The 27,063-nt window shown below is 35.0% G+C and overlaps 1 protein-coding gene across 1 annotated transcript in view; it reads left to right on the top strand.

Annotated features, from left to right (window-relative positions):
• The window catches only part of NUP37 (nucleoporin 37), a 45,199-nt gene extending 19,652 nt beyond the window's left edge, over window positions 1-25,547 (top strand). Inside the window, exons 6-10 of the mRNA XM_015068795.3 lie at window positions 11,803-11,893; window positions 18,649-18,830; window positions 19,321-19,371; window positions 21,226-21,319; window positions 21,831-25,547. Coding sequence (XP_014924281.2) covers window positions 11,803-11,893; window positions 18,649-18,830; window positions 19,321-19,371; window positions 21,226-21,319; window positions 21,831-21,944 — 532 coding nt within the window. The 3' untranslated portion in view covers window positions 21,945-25,547. The remainder of the gene's footprint in view (window positions 1-11,802; window positions 11,894-18,648; window positions 18,831-19,320; window positions 19,372-21,225; window positions 21,320-21,830) is intronic.
• The last annotated feature ends 1,516 nt before the right edge of the window (window positions 25,548-27,063 follow it).

Below are 27,063 nucleotides of genomic sequence, written 5' to 3'. Positions count from 1 at the left end.
ACTCAATTAATATAGAGACTAGTCCATTCAGTTGACAAGTATCAAGTGTCTAGTATGTGCCAGGCACCATGCTAGCTAGGTACTTGGTAAGCACTGACTTTTTTTTTCCCCCCCTTTGGGGGTTGACAGGGAGGTTGAAAGGCAGTGAACAGTAATCACTGACTTATTTTTAAACCTGTGAATAATCATTTCAGACGAAGGCATTTCAGGCTTCTCCAAGAATCACGAAGATATTTTGTTTTCTATAAGTGAATTGCAATATTAATAAGCAAAAACATTACTAAATATTTTATTGAGTGCTTTACTGTATATTAACCACCATTTACCTATGTAAATTTAATTAATTTTTACAACAACTCTGAGATAAGTACTATTTTTATGCTCATTTACATGATGGGGATATAAGATAAAGAGAGGCCAAGTAATTTGTGGAAAGGGACAGAGCTGTTAAGTAGAGGAACAGGAGTATCAGGCAGTCTGACCCTAGTACCTGCACTCTTACTCATCTGGCATGAGAAGACATATTTGTATCTAAACTATTTCAGCTCTTTCTTACTTCTCTACATTCTGTGATATAACTTCATTAATTTAAACAATGAACCACAGGGCTACTCATAATCTGAAATGTTATTATAGAAGATGAGAGATTAAATTGTAATCTAAAATTTCATCTAGTTTTATATTCTGTGATCTATGTAGGTTTATAAGAAAATTGAATTCTCATTTAAGTCAGCAGTTCTTATCAGTCCCAATATCCCCTTTTTAAAATAAATATTTTATAATGCCCATATACAGTCATAAATGAAACTCATAGAAAATATAAGCTATCAAAATATCTATTCACAAAAAATTATTTTAGTGCCTTAATTGTACTATACATTTCTGTAAAAAAGAAAACTAATTGTTACAGAATAAAAGTGTGGTGTGTATATACTCAGGTAGTCTTTGTCTCTCTTTACAATGAATGAAATTGAATATCAGAAAAACAAGATGATAGGAAAATATAAGGCAGAGACAAGGCTGCCAAATTTCAGGATTCCAGGGATATGGTTTGTATCAAGTACAATGTAAATAGTGCCATCTGGAGTTCTGCAGTGTCATAACTCAGTGTGTCTGAGCGAAACTACAGTTATTAGACTAAAACTCATGTCCATCTTAATAGAAAAAAGTGAAAGAGGGAAATAATGTTTTCAAAGTAAAAGTAACACAGTCTTATTGTAGGATGTCAAGTTGAAAAACTAAGGAAGGATAATATTCTTGGAAATCAATCAGTTTTTATATCGATAGTATCAAAATAAATCACAAATCACTGTTATTCCATGGGATGGAATACTAACAAAGATTGCAAAAACTTTATCTTGTATCTTGAAATGCTCCCGCCTTTAGTGGGATTTCTAAATTTCATTCTCGTTTGATGGATTAATTCATTTAATCCTCAAAACCCTTATGTGGTAGGTTTTCTCCCTTTTACAGAGGGGAATCCCAGGCAGTCTTGCTCACTACATTATGCTGTTTCCAGTTTGACACTTTTTAAGTTTTCGTCTTTTTATATTACTGAAAAAGTAAGTATTCAGGTAACCTGTGTGTTCTGTTCAAAATTAAGCATTCTGTAGGGCTTAATAAAATTGACACAATTGTGGTTAGAGTCACGTCTGCAGAAGTGTTATCTTCCGCTTATGTAGAGTTTATAATGTTTGAAAGATACCTTTGCTAAAACATTCTATACCAGTTCTTGAAAAGATGTCATGTTCCTTCTTCCTACTTCATTAGTGCAGTTTACAGATGAGGAAGGAGAGTAAAGAGAAACAGACTTTTCTAGAGGATAAGGAAAACTATTCTAGAGGAGATTGCTATGGCCTTTGCACTAATAAGGTATTTTTCAGGGTCAGCTTTGCTTTACTACCTTAGAGTCAGTCATCATAGCATCTGAGTGCCCTTGTGGCAGTACTCAGTGAGTGAGTAGGAGAAGGAATGAATACAACTCTGTACTTGTCACGTCTTGCCACCACCAAACAAAGCATCTGACAGCAGATGTGTTTAAGAAAAGAAATTCCCAAGTAAACAATGGCATTGCTAGCCATTCAGCCTCATGTTCAGTACCATCTCCTTTATGGCCCTCATCATGTCCACCATATGTAAATATTTACATACACATATATATATACACACATACATGCGTATATGTATGTATATGCATATGCACAGGAAAATGTCACTACTGGTGTTCAGACTTATGACCCAGCATTATCAAAAGAAGGTTAAAGTTATTATTATATTTGAGAAGTAAATAAATACATATTCATTTAGAAAGACTTATTATCCCATACCTCCAAAGGAAGGTAAAAATGGTGTTTAAGTATTTAATGGGTTAAGCTTATTATTTTAAAAACTCACTAATACAGAACATCTCATTCCCAGTCAGTGCCAAATAACAGATGTTCTTGTATATTAAAAACAGTACCGTTCTGTAAGAACAAGTCAGATCAACAAGTATTTATTAAACACGTTTAGTATAGCCAACATTTAGTACTTTGGGGGATACAAAAGAAATAGAAGACCCAGTACTCACTGTAACTACAAAGGATGTCAGAAGTAAATCTCTTTCCTCCTCCACCCCCCCAACAATCTTTTTAAATATTAGATAAAATTTATGGTGAAGGAAAATTGGCTTCTAGAAACCAAGAGATTCTTAGTTTAAGACTAAAATAATAGAAGCATGTAATGTGCCATTCTTTGTCTATAAAACATGGGATATTAGTAGTTGTCATGTTCTAGCTGTCATCATTTTTAAAAAGAATGGGAAAAGGGGTAGCATATAAAAAATAAAAAATAAGATTTTTTTAGGAATGTAACCAAATCATTGGATAAAGGAATACTAAATTACCTAAGATATTCACTAAGCCAATTGTATTGTTTTTTGAAAAGTTATACAAGAGGAAAAAAAATGTTTATCAAATGTCTTCTGTGAACCCCATGCCAGCCAAGTTCTTTCCATATTACCTCTGTTTATGTACGTTCGAGAGTCTTCAGAATCCATAGTTAAGATGGTGTTCTGACCCACCCCACCCTACCCCTCCCTGACCCCAACTGGGATCACAGAATATGCAGTCTATTTAAAAATAGTCCTTGCAGGAAACAGAAAGAAGGGGACTGAGAGCCTTCAGTGAATTCCCATTTAGGAGCAAATAAACTTTGCCTAAGTAATTCCAGGTACAAAGTGAAATCGGGAGAATTTGTATTATTTATTATAATGTTATGGTTAAGTAAATCCAGAAATAAAGTTCTCTGCTTGCCTTCCAAAATTCCATGTAATTTTTTGTAACATTTTAAATCAAGATCAATTATTGCACAGGTATAACAAGAGCTTTAAGAATAGGATAAATAAACAGTTTGTGTTAGGTTTGGTAATAGTTTACCTCCCTTGTGTGGAACATAAGGATCTGTTTCTTTATAAGAACTATCCAAAAGTTATACTAAAACCTGTTGATCCCATTTGCAGACCTTTTTCAATTCAGTGCAGTTAAATAGTATGCAAGATTATAGTAGAGTAAAAGTTAGAAAGTGATACAAGACTTTTCTAAACTTTTATATGATCAGGTACTGGTCACACCTCTCTCTAATATTCAACTCTTTGTTCTCTCTTATGTGCTCCTGTAGATGAAATCCAAAACCGTTACCACATAAATTGTATTACCATATCAGTGATTGCAGTAATTTAAGCTGGTTTTATGTGGCCCTCGTGTGGTTGCAGGAAGTGAATTGTATAAATGAGAATCAGATCCATAAACATTTTTCAGGTTTGTTTTGAAAGTCCATTTATGTCACTAACAAGGAGTCCTTTCCCTCATTTATAACATATAGTCAAATTTTAGGTTCTAAAGTTTATCAAAATTTTTCTTGGAAATAATAAAATGCTAATATTTCCTGGATAGTATTACTGGTGTTTATGTTAGTTAAAGGAAAAGTTCTTTTACTTTGAATTCCTTGAAGATGAAATCATTCTGTATGATCTGTTTGAAAACTACCATATGGTGTTTCTTTGCAGTTGAGAGTTTAATTTTTGAATTTATTTTTAAATGTGACAAAATTTCTCAGAATTCCTATCCTTCAAAAATCTGTCTATGTAAGTTAAGTAAGATGTTAATTCTCCCCTGGGGCAGCCTCACCTAGTTTCTCACCTCTGTGATGATAAACTTGTAGTTTCTGCTGAATTTGTTTGGAATTTCAAGAAAACAAAATGAAACAAAAACATATGAGCTTGTAATATTTTTTTTAACTCTTCCAAAGCTTTGTAAAGATTTACAAAGGTAGATTATTTTATGTATGGTATAGTTGGTTTATTAGTGTTATGTTTGAAACAGGCTACCTTTGTCTCCCCTCCAAAACACACATAGTCTTTGATTATTGATTCTTTTTTTGACTCATTATTTTTTGTTATTGGAGGATGAAATAATAAGCATATGCAATTATCTCTCATTTTCACCCTTACTATTCTTCTTACTCTCAAGTCAATAAAATTTGTGGTGGTCCATTTCTTTTATCATTAATACTAGTTCATTAATACTACTTGCATAGTAGGCTCTAACATTAGAAAAAAAAAAAAAGCTGTATTAGTCTAATCTTATTTCTGAATATATTTGAAACACAGACACATACTGAAAGTACCCTGTACAAAATTCTTATTTTATACTCTCATGCCTTTTTGTTGCCTCCACTGTTAAAGGCTTTTGCCCAGATGACAAAGTTTATTTATTCACCACTCTAACCTACCATACCCACTATGGAGATTGGCCCATCTTAACCCTAGATTTGTGCTTTTAGTTAATATGGTTTCCCACCTCTGAACTCCTTTTGCACCTAAAACCAGACATTTTAGCAGTAAGTTACTTTGTAATTTATTTCACTTCTTCCTAATTCTGCATTCACTTACTAAGGAAATATACTATGTCTTTCCCTTTTTTGAATTATCCATAGTGTGATGTGTAACTTAGTGATTATTTGGAAATGGTAGGGGAAAATCTTCATTTTGTTATCACAAAACTCAATGAAAGAAGTGTTTGTTGTCTAAGAGCATTGGAAATCCCTTTCTTGCACCCAGTAACATTGTAAAGTACCTTCTCCTCCTTATAACTACATCTCAGCATTACTTTTTTTTGCTTGCTTTCATATTTAATTAATCAGTACAGCAATTCATGTGATCCAGTCAAGTCTTTTAGAAAGATTGCGGTTAGTATTTTTTGCTTTACTAGTTAGAGAAGGCCAGATGGACACAGATGTGTCATTTAATGTCATCCATTCCTTCTTTTGTGTTGTCAGAAACATTTGGTAGCAGAAATTTCCTTCTACAATGAACTCCTTACCAGACAATGAGCTGCCAATTAAAAATGGAGAACAAACAAATAAAAGAACAGAGTATTACCCAGGAAATTTCCTTTCAAAATCTCAGAGAGAGCATCTCCCTCTATTAATTGTAATTTAAAAGACCCTTGAGAATATCTAGGATAGCTGCAATATGCCAACACCCAATTTATGGGATCTTTTTATTAACTAAATAAGGATACTTAATGTTCGGCTAAAAAGCACTCAACCTGAAATAAGGCAGTAATTTTAAGAGTAAACTACCAAAAGTAAAGTAAGTATAATTCAAAACCTTAGATCTGGACAGCTGTCCATCTGTACATGTTACAGCTAAAATCTAAGAGTTCCACTGAGGACCACAGAGTTGGGATGGGTAGAGGTATTTGTTATAATTATAGTCACGTTGGTTCAAAACTGTCATTTATTTTATTTTACTTGAAGAGTGATGCTATCTGTACTCCAGTGCCCTTTGATTTAATCCATAGTATTGGCTTCTCAATATGTCAGTAAATTAATTATACTTTAAAAGCTTTTTCTTTGAAATTTCCCATGCAGACATTTAAATAGGTATACAATATATTTCATATAGCTCCTGATTTTTGCTCGTTAGTTTCACTTGATAATGTTATATTTTTATGCTTTTATAAATAGTCCATTACCTTTCCATATGCTTGGTTATGTGTATTAAGAATTCTATGAGGGGCACCTAGGTGGCTCAGTCAGTTAAGCATCTGACTTGATTTCAGCTCAGGTCATGATCTCACAGTCATGACATTGGGCTCCATACTGAGCGTGCAGCCTGCTTACGGTTCTCTCTCTCCCTCTTCCTCTCCCCCTGTTTGCACCTTCTCCCTCTCAAAAACAATTAATTAATTAATTAATTAATTAATTTAAAAACTGAAAAGCCTATGAACCCTTACAGCTTTTATTGTGATGCCCCACTTTCCTGAAAAGTATGTATCTGTGGTTATAATTAACTTTAAGTAACCTTATTCATTATAAACAGATTTATTAGCAATAAATTTGGAAATATTAATATGAACTTTCAGTTCTATGAATTTTTCCCTGTTACAATAGAAACTCCCTTATCTGACATGGTCTAAACCTGTAATTCGTTAAACAATAAAAAAAGTCAGTAAACTAATCCAACAAAATTAAAAGACAACCTACTGAGTGGGAAAATATATTTGCAAGTGATATATCTGATGAAGGGTTACTATCCAAAATATATAAAGAACTTTTACAACTCAACACTCCCCCATCAAAAAAAATCCAATTAAAAAATGGGCAGAAGATATGAAGAGACATTTCTCCAAAGAAGACATACAGGTGACCAACAGACACATGAAAAGATGTTCAGTGTCACTCATCATCAAGGAAATGCAAATCAGAACCACAATGAGATATCACCTTACACCTATCAGAATGGCTAAAATCAAAAACTTAAGAAACAACAAGTGTTGGTGAGGATGTGGGGGAAAAGGAACCCTCATGCACTGTGGATAGCAATGCAAACTGGTGTAGCCACTGTGGAAGACAGTATGGAGGCTCCTCAAAAAATGAAAAATAGAACTACCTTACAATTCAGGAATCACATTACTGGATATTTATCCAAAAAATACAAAAACACTAGTTTGGAAAGATATATGCACCCCTGTGTTTATCACAGCATTATTTACGATAGCCAAACTACAGAAGCAGCCCAAGCGTTCATCAACAGATGAATGGATAAAGAAAATTAATATTACTTAGCCATAGAAAGAATGAATTCTTGCCATTTGCAACAACATGGATGGAGCTAGAGAATATAATGCTAAACAAAATAAGTCAAAGAAAAATACCATATGATTTCACTCATGTGGAATTTTAGAGACAAATGAACAAGGGAAAAAAAGTGAGAGAAAGGAGAGAGAGAAACCAAGAAATCAACTCTTAAATATAGAGAACAAACTGATAGTTACCAGAGGGGAGGTGGGTGGAGGGTGGGTGAAATAGGTGATAGGGATTAAAAGTATACTTCTTGTAATGAGCACTGAGTAATATATGGAAGTGTTGAATCACTGTATTATACTAATGTAATAGTGTATGTTAACTACATTGGAATTTAAATTTAATTAATTGATTAAGCTAGTCTCAAAAAGTGAGTAAACTCGGGAAATCATTTTAAGAGACTATCTACTTACCTTGTTCTATGAAATTTATGAAAATTTGCCAGTTTGCTAATTGCCAATTTTTTTTATATTAGGCCAAGACCTTTTATTCCCCCCTTAATTTATGAGTCTGTTGATTAGCACTGGACCTCTTTTTTGCATGAACCATACCCATAATACAGATTCTACAATGCAAACATTTGCTAGGCATTCTTAGTTCAAAATTATCTAGGCTTTTTACTTTTATTGTTTAATCTTTTGTTACTTACACACCTGCCTAATTTAAGAGCATTTTTTTAAGTTAGAAATTTACCTTTAGTTGGTGGCCTTCAACTTCGTTTCATTGAAACAGCCCTTTCAGATGCTCAACATCGCTCCTCATCAGGGAAATACAAATCAAAACCACACTCAGATATCACCTCACGCCAGTCAGAGTGGCCAAAATGAACAAATCAGGAGACTATAGATGCTGGAGAGGATGTGGAGAAACGGGAACCCTCTTGCACTGTTGGTGGGAATGCAAATTGGTGCAGCCACTCTGGAAAACAGTGTGGAGGTTCCTCAAAAAATTGAAAATAGACCTACCCTATGACCCAGCAATAGCACTGCTAGGAATTTACCCAAGGGATACAGGAGTACTGATGCATAGGGGCACTTGTACCCCAATGTTTATAGCAGCACTCTCAACAATAGCCAAATTATGGAAAGAGCCCAAATGTCCATCAACTGATGAATGGATAAAGAAATTGTGGTTTATATACACAATGGAGTACTACGTGGCAATGAGAAAGAATGAAATATGGCCCTTTGTAGCAACATGGATAGAACTGGAGAGTGTGATGCTAAGTGAAATAAGCCATACAGAGAAAGACAGATACCATATGGTTTCACTCTTATGTGGATCCTGAGAAACTTAACAGAAACCCATGGGGGAGGGGAAGGGAAAAAAAAAAAAAAAAGAGGTTAGAATGGAAGAGAGCCAAAGCATAAGAGACTCTTAAAAACTGAGAACAAACTGAGGGTTGATGGGGGGTGGGAGGGCGGGGAGGGTGGGTAATGGGTATTGAGGAGGGCATCTTTGGGGATGAGCACTGGGTGTTGTATGGAAACCAATTTCACAATAAACTTCATATATTGGAAAAAAAAAAAAGAAACAGCTCTTTCACATTCATATTTTATCAGCTTACATAATACTAATTATGTAATTATACTAATAATTAAGCATGGGTTTACACCACTTACAAACAGTGGTTTGCTAAGGAAAAAATCCATATTCCCTCTTGGTAAGTCTATAACAAATGCATGTATAAGCTTATTAGAAAATAGCCTTCTTGTTCCTGTCAGTTGTAGAGGAGTCTGTCAAAGGAGGTCAGTTAAGACCTTTTCCTATCCACTGTATTCACTACATTTTAAAACTGATGTAAGTTTTTCCATACATAGGTACATGAAAATAACATGCAAGAAAAAAGGATGATTTGAAAAATCTGTCTTACAAATAAGACCAACTGCAAACTACCTTTTGCCAGTCAAATGATTGTTAAGATTGTTTTCGTCAGAAAATTTGTCAGAGACAGTATAGGTTTTTTTCAGTTGGTAATTTAAAAAGATGTGGGAAGAAAAAAGAAAAGGTACAAGCAATCTGGAAAGCCATTTGACAAAAACTGCTGGAGTTCAACTATTTATAAGCTATAATCCGTCAATTCCATACCCAGGTGTATACTCGCAGGGGGCGGGGAGGGGGTGCATGTGGATGTCTGTATTCACTAAAAAATATGCAAGAAGATTTATAGCAACATTATTACTAATGACTAAAACTGGAAACAGCCTAAGTGTCAGCAGTACAATGAGTAAATACATTACAGCGTACTTAATTCGTGGAATACTATCTACAACAATGAGAGTGGACAAAGTACAACATGCAATAATGTTGGTAAATCTCACAAAATCTAACCATAAGTGAAAAGTCCCAGACCAAGAAAATACATAATATATGATTGCATTTGTATGATGTTCAGACCTGGCAAAAGTAGGCTGTGGTGTGCTTTTTGTGAGAGAGCAAGAAAGTGTAACTAGAAGGAAGCACAAGATGACTTTTGGAGCTGTGGAAATACTCTGTCTTAACTTGGGTGCTATTCTCTTTGAGCTGTATGCTTAAGATATATGTGTTTTTATTATGTATGGTGAACTGCAAAAAAAGAAAAGAATGTGATTTTATCTGATGGAACTAATATTAACTACATGAAGTAATAACAAAAATAAGTTGAATTCTACAAAGGGATTTGTGAAGAGCTTAATTATGGAATCTATCAAAAAGGGAAATAAGAGTTAACAACTTAAAGTGTACCATATTTTGCTTATTTAGTTATAACTCATTTCAAGCCAATTTGTTGTATTTTGCATACTTAGTGCTTGGATTATGCAACCACTGAGAATTATTTAATAAGCATACAAATATAAATGATAAATTACTTTATCCTAGTCCTGTAAAGTAATCTGGATTGCCCTCCTCATTTTTTTTAAGTGTTAGGTTTCCGTTCAGGATAAAACACTATTTAAAAATTAGACTGAAATTTGGTTCATTGGCCAAAAATACACTTCATTAACTGACCTCTTTTTGTAGAATATCTTTATTGATAATTTTTACCTCTGGTTTTCCTCATTTCAAAGGAAAAAAATCATGAAAATATTCTGGTACGCATTTATTCAATTTATATAATGACAAACAAAAATCAAATACATATTAGAATAAGATCAAAAGAAGCCTTAAACCATTCTCCCTCTCATGAGACTCACTGAATTTGCAAGACATTCATATTATTTCAGTAGTGGTACAAATATATGCTAGCCCAGCACTTTATTATGCAAGAGGCAATAGAGAAGAAAGAAATATTCAGTTGCCATAATGAATAATCTTATTCATTGTGGGGAGTGAAACACAATTGCATAAACCATTAATAAATGTGATTCCCCTCTTCAATTAAATTGTAGTTGTTTCCCTTGTGTAGTAAATACAGATGAAAAGTGTTAATTTGGCAAGAGAAAAGAGTATGCTTCTAAAGTATTTAATCAAGTAGATAATCATTTTGAAAAACATTTATGTTAGTTTATATGTTAACTATAACATTCCATGATTGGAGACCCTATAATTTCTACAAAGAAGAAAAAATATTTGAAATAATGTGATTTGACACAGAATAGCAGCATTGTCCAATAACTATGTCTATTTTTTTTGGAAGTAAATCTTTGCCTAGACTTTAAACATATATTCCTTAAGTTTGTTAAAATTATTTTATGGTCCTCAATGAGATATGAACCATACCCCTAGAAGAAAAGGTCTAAGGCATTCTAATAAGTGAGTTCAATTCTTAAAGACCAGAATTCTGTGAATACTTTGCCAACCACTCACCACTTTTGCCTTCTGTCATGCTAACTCCCCCCACATTCTGTACTAGTGAGATACAGCCTTGGTTGAGTGTGAGGGATGAGCTGGGCAACTAACAGTGTGGGTGGGGGAGTAGCACCTCTCACAACAGAGTGCCATTACTGAGATTTCTAAGGCTTGATCTCTACTATGGGGAAAGTAAAGAAACTGAGGTAGAAAGCCATCTCACAGAGTAGCTTTGTTACTATAGATTTCTAAGTACTAAAAAGAGAAAGAGTGGAAGGAGCCAGGTATCTGTTCCTTCAACCAACCTTTAATCTGGTAACTTTCAATCAAAGCCACCTTTGACACCAAGAATTGGGGAAGTGAGCCAGATCAGAAAAGATATAAGATAGGAAGTAGCCCCTGGCATGGAAGGCCAAAAGCAGAAGGAATAAGCAACTATGGAAAATTACTATCTCCCTAAATTCACATCACCTCATATTAGCTTCTTTATATGTTATTTTGAAAAATGGGAGTATTGGATGTGTTGGGGTATGTGTTAAGCACCCCTGGTTGAAATTATTGTTATTGAAATGACTACTGAACTAAGAATGCAACCTGTTTAGTGAACTGGAAACTTGAAGATTCTAGCCACAAAATAAAGAGTGTATGAATAATTTGGTTACTGTGTTACAGTGTTGCTGTGTTAAATTTTTCTGTGATTGAGTATGGTAAAACTCAAATCCTTCATACTATTTTCACATTTTTCTAAAACAATTACAATTATGTTATGGCTTAAAAAAAACATACTTTAGGTGTAAATGTCAACCTTGCAATCTGTAGTTAATAGCTTTGAATTCATGGAGGTTTCATTTTTTTAGTAGTGATATAGCAAAAATATTTAACATTGTACTCCTATTCTTTTATTAGGATTTGGAACTTGGAAGGAATGCAGACAGCTCATTTTGTTCTTCATTCCCCGGGAATGAGTGTGTGCTGGCATCCTGAGGAAACTTTTAAGGTTGTTATTTACAACTTAGCTTTCTTTTATCAAGCTGAAAAGACATATACATGTGTAGTACATGCATACATAGAGGAGAAAAAGCAATTACTTTTTCCACCTCAGGGACTCTAATTGTCATAAGTGCATTTAGACTAATCCAGAATTCTGTAACTTAAAAACTCTATAATTAAGTTTTTATTTTACAGCCATCATCCATAAATGGAATTTTTTAAGAGTACATTTTTCCTACCCTCTGGTAGATTTCAATTAAAAAAACAAAAACAAAAACAAAAACCTGATGCCTAGACTATCTAGTAGCAGTATTCATTAGGGGAAAAAAAAAATGTTAAAATCCACTTTTGCAAGCCATAACATGTAAACAGAAACCATCAGTGGCATAAGGCAAATTTGACCTAGCTGCAGTGGTATTCAATTCCTATTATTCAAAGTAGAGCTTTCTAAAATTCTAAAAATATATTGCAAGTTTTTATCAATTGACCTTAATTCTTATTTCATTGAGAAGATCAGCTATATTCAATAGGAATTCTCTTATTTGCCAGTATCTTCTCTTGGGCATCACTCTATTTTATCTTTCCCTAGAACCTAAGAAGTTCCCATGTTCATCTTCTTAAACTTAATTCTTTAGCTGTATAGAGTTCATGCCAGTTCCTTAGGCATCTTGATTTTATAGCTCTCTAATGTCTTTCATGCTTCTCCATGGACTCTCTTCTGTCCTCATACTTGCAGAGAAATATAAGCCTGTTTAATTATAACAAACACTTACATAGTACTTATATGTACTTGGCCCATTATCAGCATTTCATGTTAGCTCACTTAATCCTCATGGCATCCTTATGAGATAGCAAGCAACTATGATGATCCTCACTTTACAGACAAGGAGACCACTTCTATCTTGAAACCCTGCTCACTTAATCTTTAAAACTGCATTATTCTAGTCCTCTTGAGCATCTCTGCGTGTTATCTTCCCTTTTTCTTTCTCCTCTGTCAGCTTCTTTCACCATGTATTTGTGAATTGTTGCAAGAGGTAATTCTCACCTACTCTGTGCCCTTTATTGTAAGAGAGGATAGAAGAATGAATAAAGCCCTTGCCCTTAAGTTACACATGACTGACATGTAAGGAAGAAAAACATGTAATTAAATACAATAACACAGATTTTAAGTGTTGGAATAAAGAAATCTAACAAGTAGAATGATGACATAAAAAAAGGATTAAACAGATCTGCTCATAGCCTTCACAGAAGAGGTAATCCTGAGCTGAAATGTCCCAGACCATATAACTGTATTCTCTGAACCTTGGGATGCCATGAAAACTTGTTTCAGGCCTGTTGGATCTTTCTTCAGTAGAACTATATACCCTGTACATGTGCATGAGTAAAATTTTCCCATTTATTCATATTGTATATGTAGGGATTGTTCCATGTAGAAGTATTATGAAGCCAGGCCCTGTATTTTATTTTATGCCAGATTTCTCCCCTGTAGTAGTGAGTCTACTTGAAGTATAATTAGGGATCCTACCTAAATGTTAATATCACCATGTATAAATACAATAGGTTACTTTTTAAAATCTGTGACCTGGGGCACCTGGGTAGCTCAGGCATTTGAGCATCCAACTTCCGCTCAGGTCATGATCTCACGATTTGAGTTTGAGCGCCACATTGGGCTCACTGCTGTCAGCCTGTCAGCACAGAGCCTGCTTCAGATCCTCTGTCCTCCTTTCTCTGCCTCTCCCCCACTTGCACTTTCCCCAAAAATAAAAATTTTAAAAATTAAATCTGTGACCTAGATGAGAAATGAGAACTTTTCTTACAACCTCTCTCCCAAAACTTGTATCTTAATGCTTATGATTCAGATCCCTTTCCTCCATGTGCTTTAAGTTAATTTCTGTTTTTCTTCTGTATATCATTAAAACTCCACCCCACCTCCTCTCCTTTTTTTTTTATTGCTTCCATGACTTCAGAATGTTTAGAAATCCCTGCTGTAAATTACATAAACTCAAAATCTGAAATCACCTTTGATGTCTTCCTTCCCTGTATGCAGAATTTTCGAGGTTTTTAATTTTTCCTTCCCTGTTACCAGAACACATTCCTCCATCATTAAAGGTATATTCTTCACCTTTCTGTTCTCATAAGTAACTCTTGCCAAGGCTTAGCTTTTGGCTCTCCACTCTTTGATTTTCTTACCTACTTTAAGTCAGACTAATCTTAAAATATCAGTTTCATCGTATCACCCCTAAATTCAAAATACATAAAGGCAACACAGAAGTGATCAAGGGTATGGACTTTCGAGATAACTGCCCAGAGTCAAACCCCAGTTCCACCACTTACTGGCTGTGTGATCTCTGGTAAGTTACAAAAGCTCTCTCAACTGCCTTTACTTCCTCCTCTTGTAAAATGGAAGCTCATAAAGACTAAATGAGTGAATCCTTATAAGGTCCTTAAAAGAGAACCTGGCACATAATAAGCACTCAGTCAATTTTAGCTGCTTGTCATTATTGACACTTACCATTACTACTAAAGCTAGTGGTTCTCTGTGGTCCACCATATCCATTCAAGCCCAGAATTTTTGTTCGGATATGCTTAGCGTGGGTGAAAAGGAGGCAGCCAGACAAGAGAAAGAGATGGGTCCATGATTACCTGTCTCATAGAATTCTTAGGAAAATCATATGAGGTGTGAACTTTGCAAAAAGAGCCATTCTAGGGCGCCTGGGAGGCTCAGTGGGTTAAGTGTCCGACTTCAGCTCAGGTCATGATCTCAGTTCGTGGGTTCTAGCCCCACGTTGGGCTCTGTGCTGACAGCTCAGAGCCTGGAGCGTGCTTTGGATTCTGTGTCTCCCTCTGTCTGCTTCTTCCCCTGCTCACACTCTGTCTCTGTCTCTCCAAGATGAATAAACGTTAAAAAAAAAAAAAATTTTTTTTTAAAGAGCCATGTAATCTGGAAGGCACAAAGCAAATGCTAGTGTTTAATAGTTAGTAAAAGATACAAACGTCAAAAGATCTTGAGAAATTAAGGTCTTAAATCCAATTAACCACAATTGGAACTAGATTTTATTAGGTAGTAATAACAGAACCAAGAGTTTAGGATGTCAGACCATCAGAGAATTGGGACCAAGGACATCTCAGTCTCTGAGAGAATAGACAACTGCTAAATGAAATGAGGTGTAACAACTGACATTTGTTGAAATGCTGAGTACCAGGAATTGTGCTGATTATTTTACATGTGTTTTCATGTAATTCTCACAGAACACTCTGAAGTTGGTAACGTTATTCTATCCATTTTGTAGATAAGAAAACTGAAGCACCAAGAGGTTAATAACTAATTTTTCCAAGGCCACACAGGCACAGATTTGACCTCGGTCTGGTTCAAGTACTAATGTTCTGTGCTGCAAAAGATATTTCCCCTGTGAAAATTCAGTGCATATTCTGTTTATGGTTCTGAGAAATGGTAAAGGAAAAATTCCCCTGTAAACTTTTCAGCTCCAGCAGTTCCAAACTTATTTAACTTTTTTACTCTATCTGCTTTCAAACAAAAAAAAAACCCCAAAAACTATCATCACAATTGAGCACAGTTTAAAAAGGATAAATAAGGGGTGCCTGGGTGGCTCTCAGTTGGTTAAGCATCCTACTTTGGTTCAGGTCATGATCTCACTGTTCCTGAGTTCAAGCCCCACATTGGGCTCTATGCTGACAGCTCAGAGCCTGGAGCCTGCTTTGGATTCTGTGTCTCCCTTTCTCTCTGCCCTTCCCCTGCTCTTGTTCTGTCTCTCTCTCAAAAATAAACATTTTAAAAAAAATTTTAAAGGATAAATAACTGAGAACTGAGTTTTCAATCTGACTTCAACCTATAATAATACCTAATGTTTTCTGGGTGCCTTTTCTGTGCTAAGACAGTTCTGAGTGCTTTACATGTGTTAACTCATACCATCCTTCTATTATAAGTAAGTACTGTTATTGTCTCCACTTTTACTGATAAGGACCTGATGTATAGAGAGGTCTTTTGCTTAAGATCATAGAGCAGAGCTAGGACCCACCCAGGTAGGCCCCATTTTAAACCCAACTGCTTTATTGCCCCTCCTAATTTAGGACCTAGACTCAGATAGACTTTGCCCTTCCACAGTCCATAATTTATACCTGAAATCCTTAAGATTTTTAGAGTCAGGCTCAAAATTCCAAATATTTTTATTAGGTCCTGTTAAGGCTTCCTTGGTCTCCTCTCATTTCCACTGCTTCTTCCCAACCCTCAACTATATATAGCACACCATGCCATTCACCAGTCTTCAGTCTAGCTCATAGTAAGAAATACATGTGCCCTGTAGTCAGATGGACCTGGGTTCAAGACCAGGGTTCAAATGCAGGCTTTGCCACAGGCAAGCAGTGAGACTTCAACAAGTTACTTTTGTCACTCTGCGCCTCGGTCTCCTTTCTGAAAAATGGGATTAATGATAGTAATTTCTTCATACAGAGGTTAACAGACTTCAATAAGCAGGGCATATAAAGCTCAGTGTTGCATTTGGTTTTGTTGTATATGTCATTGACCTCATGTTATTGTTAGTAATATTAGTATTATTTAAACATTCTAGCTATTAAAGAATAGTTTTAAATTCCACCTTTTCTATTAAGAATCCAATAGTTGCAAAGACTACCAATATTCTACCTATATTCTATGTTCTGTTTTTTTCATAATTCTCTTCTTTAGATGGAAAGTTTCTTGATATCAAGGATCATGTCTTTTACCTTTGATCTCTTTAGAAATTAGCATAGTATTTTGCACACATGTGTATATAGTTAATCTTCATTATTCACAGGTTCCATATTTGCAAGTTTGTCTACTCATCAAAATGTATTTATAACCTCAAAGTCAATACTCAGTGGCATTTCAGTCACAGACCTGCTCAGGGCAGCAAGAAATTTGAGTCAGCTAATGTGCGTATTTCCACCTAAAGCTGAATGAGGCCAGTGATCTGCCTTCTTGTTTTAGCTCTCATGCTCTAAACAAGTGTCCTATTTGTGGTCTATTTAGTGCCACATTTTTGTGCTTTTTGTTCATGATTTCACCATGTAAAATGGCCCCCCAAGAATAAGTGCTAAAGTGCTGTCTAGGGTTCCTAAGTGTCAGAAGACTGTGATGTGCTTTATGGAAAAAATACATGTCTTAGGTAAGCTTCGTAGACATAAGTTATAGTGCTGTTGGCTGAGTTCTATGTTAGTGAAGCATATATATGAAATAAGGAATCTCTAAATATACCTAAGGCAAGATTATGTATTGATCAGTTGACACAAATGTTATGCCCAGAGACTCACAAGAACCCAACGCTTTATTTTCTCTAGAATCAATGTTCAGAATTTACTAATTCTTTGTTCACAGCAACTTTATAGACTCTAAGTACCATAAATAATGAAACTCAACTATGTGTCAGCAGCGGGTGGGCTGGGGTAGATGCTTGGTAAAGGTCTCTTAGATGAATAATAGAATGACTGCCAATAGTCCTGAGCATGTGTGTCTTATTAGACATGATGTTCTTATTAGAAATAGTAACAATACTTTTATAGTGTTTTATGAGTTTAAGGAAGTACTTGTATATACAATATCACATTTTAGCTATATGGTAACCTTTGGAGTCTGATGTAATTATCCCACATTTCACAGACAAGAAAAGAGCAAACTCCAGGTCACTCACCAGTTTAGTAGAACCCAGAATTATTGACACTAAGTCTCCCATTCTTCCCAGGCTACCACTGCTACTCCACATCTTCAGGAATGTTTTCACCTTAACATAATTAGAATTATAAGAACATTTTATAAAAGTAAGAACTTTACAGAAAATATAGAGAGTTTTTAAACCATTTTGTTTGGGCAACAACTACTCATGCACTTATATGTTCATAGCAGTCTCTTTACCTTAATTCCCACAAATGGGTATCCAAATGCCCTTACTTCTTTGAGTCTAAGAAACAAATTTTTTTCACATTTTAATATTTTGTAAAATTGAAATTTGTCTTATAACTATTTTTACATTGCTAAAGTATTTCTTAGGAAGGAGGGATAGGGGAAGCAAGCAAGCAAGTGCCTCATTAGCCAACATCTTTAAATCAGTACTATTTTAGAATTAAAGGAAATATTGGAGTAAGAGTAACTGCGATTCATTGAGTGAGTGGCTACAAGGTGTCAAGCACTGTACTGCGTGCTCTAGAGCTATTACTCATTTAATCAACACGCAATGCTGTAACTATTCTTATCCTCACATGATGCATTCTGGAAACGAGAAAAGTGCCAATCAAAGACTTGTAACTTGGCCAGTCATTCAGCTTTTAGGTGGAGGAAGCAGTCTTGTCCCCAGGCCTATCTGTGCTCTTTACACCATGCTGCCTTCCATTCTGGAAACAAACTCACATCACATAAGGATATGTAACACACACTATGTATCTCTATTGAGAAATACACACTTAGCTACCCTTTCTAGACAATATAACTTAAAGGTATAACTTTTCCCAGAATGATTCTTTGGGCTTATTTTTTCCTGATAACCATACCTCATCATTTAAAATTGTACCCAATGTTCCTCAGTCTTTCTTTTGCCGATATTCTGTAAGCTTTTTTATTTTTGATAGAGATTCTTACATAGGCTTCTCCTGTTTCATTTGCATTTGATGTCCCATTTGTAATATATGCAAATATTTGCATAGTACTATATAATATTGAATTTCTGCCTCAGATTTGACTAGTGAATTAGGTGAATTTTTTTTTCTATCTTACAGCTGATGGTTGCAGAGAAGAATGGAACAATCCGGTTTTATGATCTTTTGGCTCAACAGGCTATTTTATCTCTTGAATCAGAACAGATGCCATTAATGTCAGCTCACTGGTGCTTAAAAAACACCTTCAAAGTTGGAGCTGTTGCAGGAAATGATTGGTTAATTTGGGATATTACTCGATCCAGGTACTTCCTTAGTATAGTCATCTGTTGCTTACTCAAAAAGTCACTATTGCTAAATGATCCATTGAGCCATTCTTGTATACCTGAGCCTCACTGTAGAGCAAAAATAAGTCTCTCTTGTAGAGGGACCAGAGCTACAGCTTTTCACATAACAGAGATAGATGCCCATGCTTTGCAGATTTACTTTGAGAGTAACCCAGAAAGAACAATGCAAAGGAAGAAATCTTAGACCTGAGCAGTATTTACTTATGTTTAAAAAAGAAGAAAAAAAAAAACTGATCCTGTTGAATTATAGTGTTCTGTAACAGTTCTAAATTATGTCTATGTTTCTATCATATTTTGTTTATGTTAATCCAGTGCTTATTTAGAATTTTATCACAGTTTAAATACATTGGGTATTGTATCCTCTAAAGAGAAAATACCTTTTAAATCTTAAGTTCCTCTACTTGAGACCAGCATATAAATCCATAAAATGCAAAATGTTACCTTTTAGTTATCCTCAAGATAAGAGACCTGTCCACATGGATCAAGCCTGCTTATTCAGGTAATGTATGATTTCTGTTGGAGCTGTATTTGGTTTTTTTGAGTTCGGTTACTTTGTTGCATGCTGTGCCCCCAACCTGGAATACTTTGCCAGTCCTCTCCTTTGTACTGAGTTGTTTGGGGGTGTTTTGGGTTTTATTTGCTGACTATTTTATAAATGGTTATTTTGCTTTCCTAACTAAGTCTTTGCTTTTGTCTTTTTTTCTGGGTGAGGGAGTGATTTGTTTTCCAATATTTCCTTTGAAAATTTTTATAAAATACAAAACACATTACCACTCCACTAATACCATTACAACGATTTGGAGTATATACATCCTTATTGTTTGTTCTGATAAAGATATAAACTTCATTGTTGTGCTTCAGGTGAGAGAACACACTATATTATATATCTGTGACTTTTTCTCTATTTATATTAATATACATGTCTCCCTTGTTCTTACTGATTTTTGCATAATATTCCATTGTATATTTATTATGTTTATGTATATTTATGTGTTTTATGTATATTACCATAATATTTAATATTAATAAAATGAATAAATTAACAAATTAATGTATTTATTAAATAATATTAATATGATAGTATTACTATAAGATACCATTGTATATTATATTATTGTTATTGTTTATTATGTATATATATTCCATTGCATAATTCCATTAGGGTGATTTTAGCTTCTAGTAACATGAATACTAACAGAATAAAACCAGTGGAACATTTATTATATGCTATATTTCATAAAATCTAAATTACCCCCAATAAAATTCTGGAACTTAGGGACACCATCATTTTTTGTACACCTTAGAAAAAACTACATTCGATTAAGTGTAAGAATGCTATAGATTGTAAGGTACATTCTGATTTCAGAAATGTGAGCATATCACAAGAGATGGGATGCTTCGGACAGAGGCAGTCTCGAGATTGGCTTAGTAGCTCATCAGCGCCAACAAGTTCAGACCTTTCCCTCTGCCATCTGCAGTGGCAGGGCTTTGGGCTTGTTGCTTCAACATCACAAGACGACTGCCAGGGTTCCATGCATCAGGGCCTCATACAAGCTTGTCCAAATAGGAGAGGAAGGAACACTGAGGAATTGCTGCCATTGCCTTCACTCAGTTGTGCCTCATCCCTTGGGATCAAACACACTGCCAGACGTAGTTGGGGTTCAATTAGCATGGAAAGGGGCAGAAAGGCTGTTGGGCAAGCAACTAATAATGTCTGCCCATATAAAAATACTAACTAGACTTAGGCTTTTGGATTTTTTGCTGTCGTTGTTTATCAATGAATTCTTTCTTTTTTCTTATATCTTCCCCACTGCCCTTATGGTAGTGCTGAGCATGTTGCTGGAACACTTGTTGATTCATTAATTCATTATATTTCAGTGTCTAGGATATCTTGAAACTTAAGCTTAAATATCTAACTATTCTAGGTGTTTGTATCATCCCAAGGAGTTTAAATGCATGAATTTATTGCTAATTGTACAACAAATGTCAGTAAGAACAATAAGTGTTGTTTTGTTTTTTTTTTAATGTATTGCACTGTGAAATATTTTCTGTCTGTCTGATACCTTGTTTGTATCTCCTACCTCACTGTCGGCCCTTTGGTTATAAGAAAGGAACTGCTAACTTTGTGTAACTTTAGAACTTAACCAACTAGCACATGGTAAGCATTTAATAAATATTCATAAAATGAGAAAATATTTATAGCTAACTTCCCTGGAATTTCCAGTCTAACTGTGAAGCTGTATTAACAAATTTAGACTTCAAAATTATTGGTTTTATGCAAAAAGAAATAACTTGTTTTAGAAAAGCTTGTAGTTATCTGTAGAATACTATACTTATTTTTTTCTTTTCTTAGGTGGTCTACAGTTAATGAGAACTTGTTTGCAACCACTGGTTATCCTGGCAAAATGGCAAGCCAGTTTCAAATTCATCATTTAGGACACCCTCAGGTAATGTAGAGTTGTTTTGTGGCATATATGTTTCTACATTTGTGTGTTTTACTTTTCTACTTATAGCCCCCAAATTTGTAATATGTAACTAAAGACACTTGTGAATGTCTTATCTGCTCAAATTGGTTGGAAAGAGAAAGCATTTTTTAATGTTTAAACCACCAGTGGTAACAGACACTTTGCCAGTATTCACGTAAGAAGAAATTTATTTCTTCTGTTTTATTTCCCTCTTCATTTAAATATAATAATTTTGCTTGTTTGCTTGGTTTAGGCTACAAAAATGTTTGAATCTAAGCTACTCCAGTGACTCGTAGATTATTTGTATCCTTCATTCTAGCCAGCTGCAAAAAATAATGTGTATTTCACCTATGAGGGAGCATATTTTTAATTCTGTTTCTGCTACATTGAACAAAGACAAGTTAGCAATGCATTTCTTATTTTTGAAGGGTAGTTTTTACTTATTAACTTTGGTGATCTATTGAGTTTCTCTAATTCTTTACGTATATTGTAGCCTGTCCTCATTGGTTCTGTAGCCGTCGGATCTGGCCTTTCCTGGCATAGAACTCTTCCACTGTGTGCAATTGGAGGAGACCACAAGCTGTTGTTTTGGGTAACTGAAATGTAAAACAAATTTTCTTTGTACCTTAGATGCATAAACTTTGTATTTTTAATACATATTTTTATATCAAATATACTGTAAGCTCTAGTAATGTCCCAGTTGTTGCTTTTGTTAAATAAAATGTTAATGGTTTGAAAAATCATTTTCTTGCTCTGTGCTGTATATGTGCATGTATGTGTTTAAAAACATACATTTTTTAAAATCATCTTTCAAGACTATAATTGACTGAGGAGCTCCAGAAAAGAGATGATTTTATCATGGATTATCCAAAGTGTATCCTGTCCTCTATACTTTGAATATATGCTGTTTTCCTAATTCTCAGAGATGCAAACATTTACAAAAGGAAGAAAATGTCTTTCGTTTCAGTGTTACTCTGGAAGTGATCGAATGTATATGTGTGGGTATATGCATCTTTGTTAGCAGTTTATATGTGTAGGGTCTTACAACTTCCTCAGTAATTATAAAAGATTATCATTTAATTTAATACAAAGAATGATTTTCACTTTCTTAAAAATGTGACTGATTGACTTAGTCCTGTTGACTATACACAAATTTCTTTTGACTAGACATCTCAACATTCTTAGAACATCTGGTGTATGGGATAAAGCTTACCTTGAAAAATGAATTATAATTAATATCTTTAACAGCCTCTGCCTTTTATGAATCTTCACCATTTTTATCAAGAAACTGAGATGTTTCTGAGATGGCACCTAGTGGCAGTAAAACAGCGCTGATAGCACAGGGCCTGCTTGGGATTCTCTCTCTCTCTCTGACGCTCCCCCATGCTCGCTTGCTCTCTCTCTCTCTCAGAATAGATAAACTTAAAAAAAAAGAAAAGAAAATTAGCTTTACGAGACAAGGAAATGTTGCAAGTAATTTTTTTAATGCAATGAAATGTTTTAATCTTGTAGATATTTAAACTATTATGTGCTTTACTGATGAAAAAATGCATAGTATACCAATTTCTAAGTCACTTATTTGATACAATAAATTGTTACTAAATAATAGCAGTGGTTTCCTTTACCCCTTCATAAGCGGATTGTAACTTAAAAAGGCAAAGGTCAGGGAATTTGGACATGTTTCCTTTTAACAATCTCTGTGATGGGACAGAGAACCCTAAAAGCATTAGGGTAGATCAAAGAATTTGTAAGAATTTTTCATTTCAGGATGTGTCCCAGATATAAGGAATACATATTGAGATGTCAGATTGAGCCAGTGCATTTGAAAATTGTCTAAGGACGTTGACTTAGGAATTGAGTGGGTTGTTATTAAGGGTGGAGATTGAGGGGAGCCTGGGTGGCACAATCAGTTAAGCGACTCTTGGTTTTAGCTCAGGTCATGATCTCACAGTTTTGTGAGCCACATCAGGCTCTGCGGTGGCAGCACAGAGACTGCTTGGGATTCTCTCTTCTCTCTCTCCGTCTCTCTCTCTCTGCTCCTCCCACACTCACACTGTCTCCGTCTCTCTCTCAAAATAAATAAATAAACTTAAAAAAAAAAAAAGGATGGAGATTGAAAAGTATGTTGGCCTTGGATTTTTGGGTGTCTAAGAAATGGGTTCTTTGGAATAAGGGCTTACCCAAATATAAGTTATCTGATGAAATTACCCAGTAGCACTACTGCCTGCTAGGGGAACCTGTCTTGGGAAAAGATAACCCATGGTGGTCACATAAATACTAAATTTATGCAATTTATGCCGAGAAGCAGGAAGTGTTACCCTTAAAGAAAGCAAATGGTTGTTTCATTTATAAATTAATATAGTGACTATAAGACTCAAGTCTCAAGAAATGAGAGGGATTTCTTTATCCCTTAGCTTCAGGAGTGGTATTCATGTTATCCTGAGTAAGCATTGTTAAAGTTTACTATGTTCAATTACTTTAAATGGCATAATGATATTCTTTTTCCATAGTAAATTTTGTTCTTAGCAAACTGTTTAAATTAGACTAACACAGGAGGCAGTGTTCAATGGAGAATTAGTTATTGGTCATCACTTCTAATTTCTGATAAATAACATGAGTTCTGATTTTGTGTGTGTATATGTGTCCCAGTTAGTTTTAGTTTTTCCATGTTTGTTTATTCTAAGAGGGTTTTTCTTCTGCTGAAAATAAGTTTTCCTGAGGATTGCTTCACTTACAAATATTGTGGAAAGGAAAAAAAGTTGTACTTGTGTTCTAAAATTCTTATTATTTAGAGATGTTGAAGCAAAAGTCAGGATATCACAAATCTGCAAGATGTCAGAATTAAATCCTACTCTTTCAAAACGATGGAATCATAAGTCCCATTTTATTTTTATGATTTGGCTTGTACGTTGTGAGTATTTCAATGTCTCTCCCATGCCAAAACACAAAATCGTACACCCATGCACTCCAATTTGTTTCTTTGGTAATTTGTGACTACATATTGACACTGACCTAGAAATGTTCCTGTTGCTGTTTTAAATCTCATGTCAGTGGAGAAGAAATTGAAATCTGGTTTGCACATTTGTGTCTGGTTTTTTGTAATTGTCCAAAATCTGACATTGTCCCAGAAATGCTGATTGGGAAGTTATGAGACAGTATTATACCCAAGACTGATTTCTTAGGAGAGAACATGTATTTGCTCCAGATTATTCCTCATGTTTCTGTAGCTCGAAAAGTTAAACTCACCCCAACTTTATGTGATACCAGTAATAGCCTTAGATTTGAGCCCAAATAAAATGTGCAAAGTAAAAATCACCATTATGATGGTCCATTTCCACATATCCCTCATGAGAGCATGGTCCAGCCTCAGAAGCAGCATTCTGTTCCAATATATCTTTATCAAGCTGTCGGTGTGCTTAGTAACAAGGACAGGAGAGAACACTCTGTTTCTTTAATCTAACACCTTGCTGATTCAAAAACATTTATTTTAACAGGCATTGAAAAGGAATTTCAAAACAGCTAACATTCGTTTCTAATTATACATTTAAAGAAATATGCCTTTTAAAACATAGGTAGAAGTTTTCTTTTGTTGTTATTAACATGACTTTAATTTATAGCAACCATCTGTTAACTAAGCACAGTAACACAACAAAATAATTAGGATATCAGCTTTGAAGATCTCCTTTCAGAAAAGGAAAAACAAATACACATTTGATGACATATCCATTACTCAAACTCGACATAACCAATTTCTTTTGCATGCATGGACACAGACTTCATGAGAAATTGAAAGCACTGAATCTCCTTTCTGACCTTTTCAGCTGTTCTTTGAACTACCTTAGTAAAAACAATTGTTGCCCGTATGTTGGATCAAGTTACATTTGCCTGGAAATTTCTTTGGATCAGCTTATTTCTGTTCAACTGATGTGTTTGTTATATTGCTATTTGCCTTCTCAACTAATTTTTAACAGAATACTCTACCTTGGGACTTGTACACTTACATAAGTTTTTAAAATCCATAAGAACAAGGGTAAGTAAAAGGAGAGGCCACCAAGTTTCTCCGCCTTTGCAAAAACAATTTGAGTAACCCAATAGATTTAAAGATGTATGAAATAAAGCATTTCTACCAACTGCATGTTTAGTGCTATGTTGAGTTGAGTGCCTGTGTCTTTATAGTAAAAGACAATAAATGCTGCTGGTATGTTTGCTTCTTAAACACAAAACTTTGGTCTTTCTTATAAGCACAGCTGTTGTTCTATTATTGAGCCAAATCCAGACAAGATTAGACTCTGGCCAAAATTAAGGTTAATCTCTGCAACCATCACAAGTAAGAGTTTTCCAGTGCTGTTTTAGGAAATCTTTATTTTTGGGACAGTGTATAAAGGAAATAAGCCCCAGACAACTAACCTCTCAAGAAAGCCAGAGGCAACTAGTCATAAATTATGCCACAGTGATAAAGAAGTTGGAGGCTGTCTAAACAAATTAGTTCATTTTGGTTCATTTTTACTTAGACTATAGCTGTAAGAAATGATTCTCTTAGTTGACATTAGTTTAAACCAGACCAATAGAAGTTATTATTATTAATTTTTTTTTAAGTTTATTTCTTTGAGAGAGAGTACGAGCAGGGTAGGGGCAGAGAGAGAATCCCTAGCAGGCTCCACACTGTCAGCGCAGAGCCCGGTGCAGGGCTCGAACTCACAAACCATGAGATCATGACCTGAGCCGAGATCAAGAGTTGGATGGATGACTGAGCCACTCAGGTGCCCCTAGAAGTTATTTTTTACTTTTTTTTTTTTTTTAATGTTTATTTATTTTTGAGAGAGAGAGAGAGATTGAGAGACAGCGTGAGTGGGGAAGGGGCAGAGAAAGGGAGACACAGAATCTGAAGCAGGCTCCCGGCTCTGAGCTGTCAGCACAGAGCCCAACATGGGGCTTGATCTCACAGTTTGTGAGATCATGACCTGAGCCAAAGTCTGGTGCTTAACAGACTGAGCCACCCAGGTGCCCCAACTAGGAGTTAAAGAACTTTTTTCTACCATCTTTTCTTAATTAGTGTTTCTTTGGTTAATTGCTAGTTCTTTCTTCCACTAGTATTAACTAAATCTAGGTATTTGTTATGGATAAAATAACTCAGGTATATTTTATAGTAATTATTGTATAAGAACTCACTTTAGTTTTCAGACTACAAATTTTTTTTTTCATTAAGGTTTAGACTCTGGAATTTAAAATACTTTGCCAAATGTTATGTAGGGCTGATTCTCATGTGAGTTGGACACTAGTGCCTCAGGCTGTGTTGTGAACAGCTAATGAGGCACTTCTCTCCCAGTTGCCTGTACCAAGGAGAAATCTGTGGAAATATCTATCCCTCACTTGCAATCTATAGAACTCTAGTAAGATTTCCCTGGCACTTTATTTTGAGCAAGTACAAAACCAGGTCATATATGTAGCTGCTTCAGAGGTCTCACCCCCTCCTGGACTTACCCACAAATACATTAGATCCCATGGAGCAATTCTAGATTCTGTCAGTGTTTTTGACCTAGTCTCTTCCCCATCGTTCCATCTACCTGCCACAATAAGTTATGTTCTCATGTATATATAATCTTTACAAAACCCTGGGTCATTGCTTCCCAACCTGTTAATGGCAAATGGAAGAGTATGGAATTATTGTAAGGCTTCTCAGTATTCACATTCCCACTATTAAAATCCTTTTATACCTTTGAAACCAT

Source organism: Acinonyx jubatus, chromosome B4 (genome assembly GCF_027475565.1).
Source record: "Acinonyx jubatus isolate Ajub_Pintada_27869175 chromosome B4, VMU_Ajub_asm_v1.0, whole genome shotgun sequence".
Classification (NCBI taxonomy): Eukaryota; Metazoa; Chordata; class Mammalia; order Carnivora; family Felidae; genus Acinonyx; species Acinonyx jubatus.
Note: the sequence above shows the minus strand (reverse complement) of the source record. Positions and strands in the feature narration are given on the sequence as shown.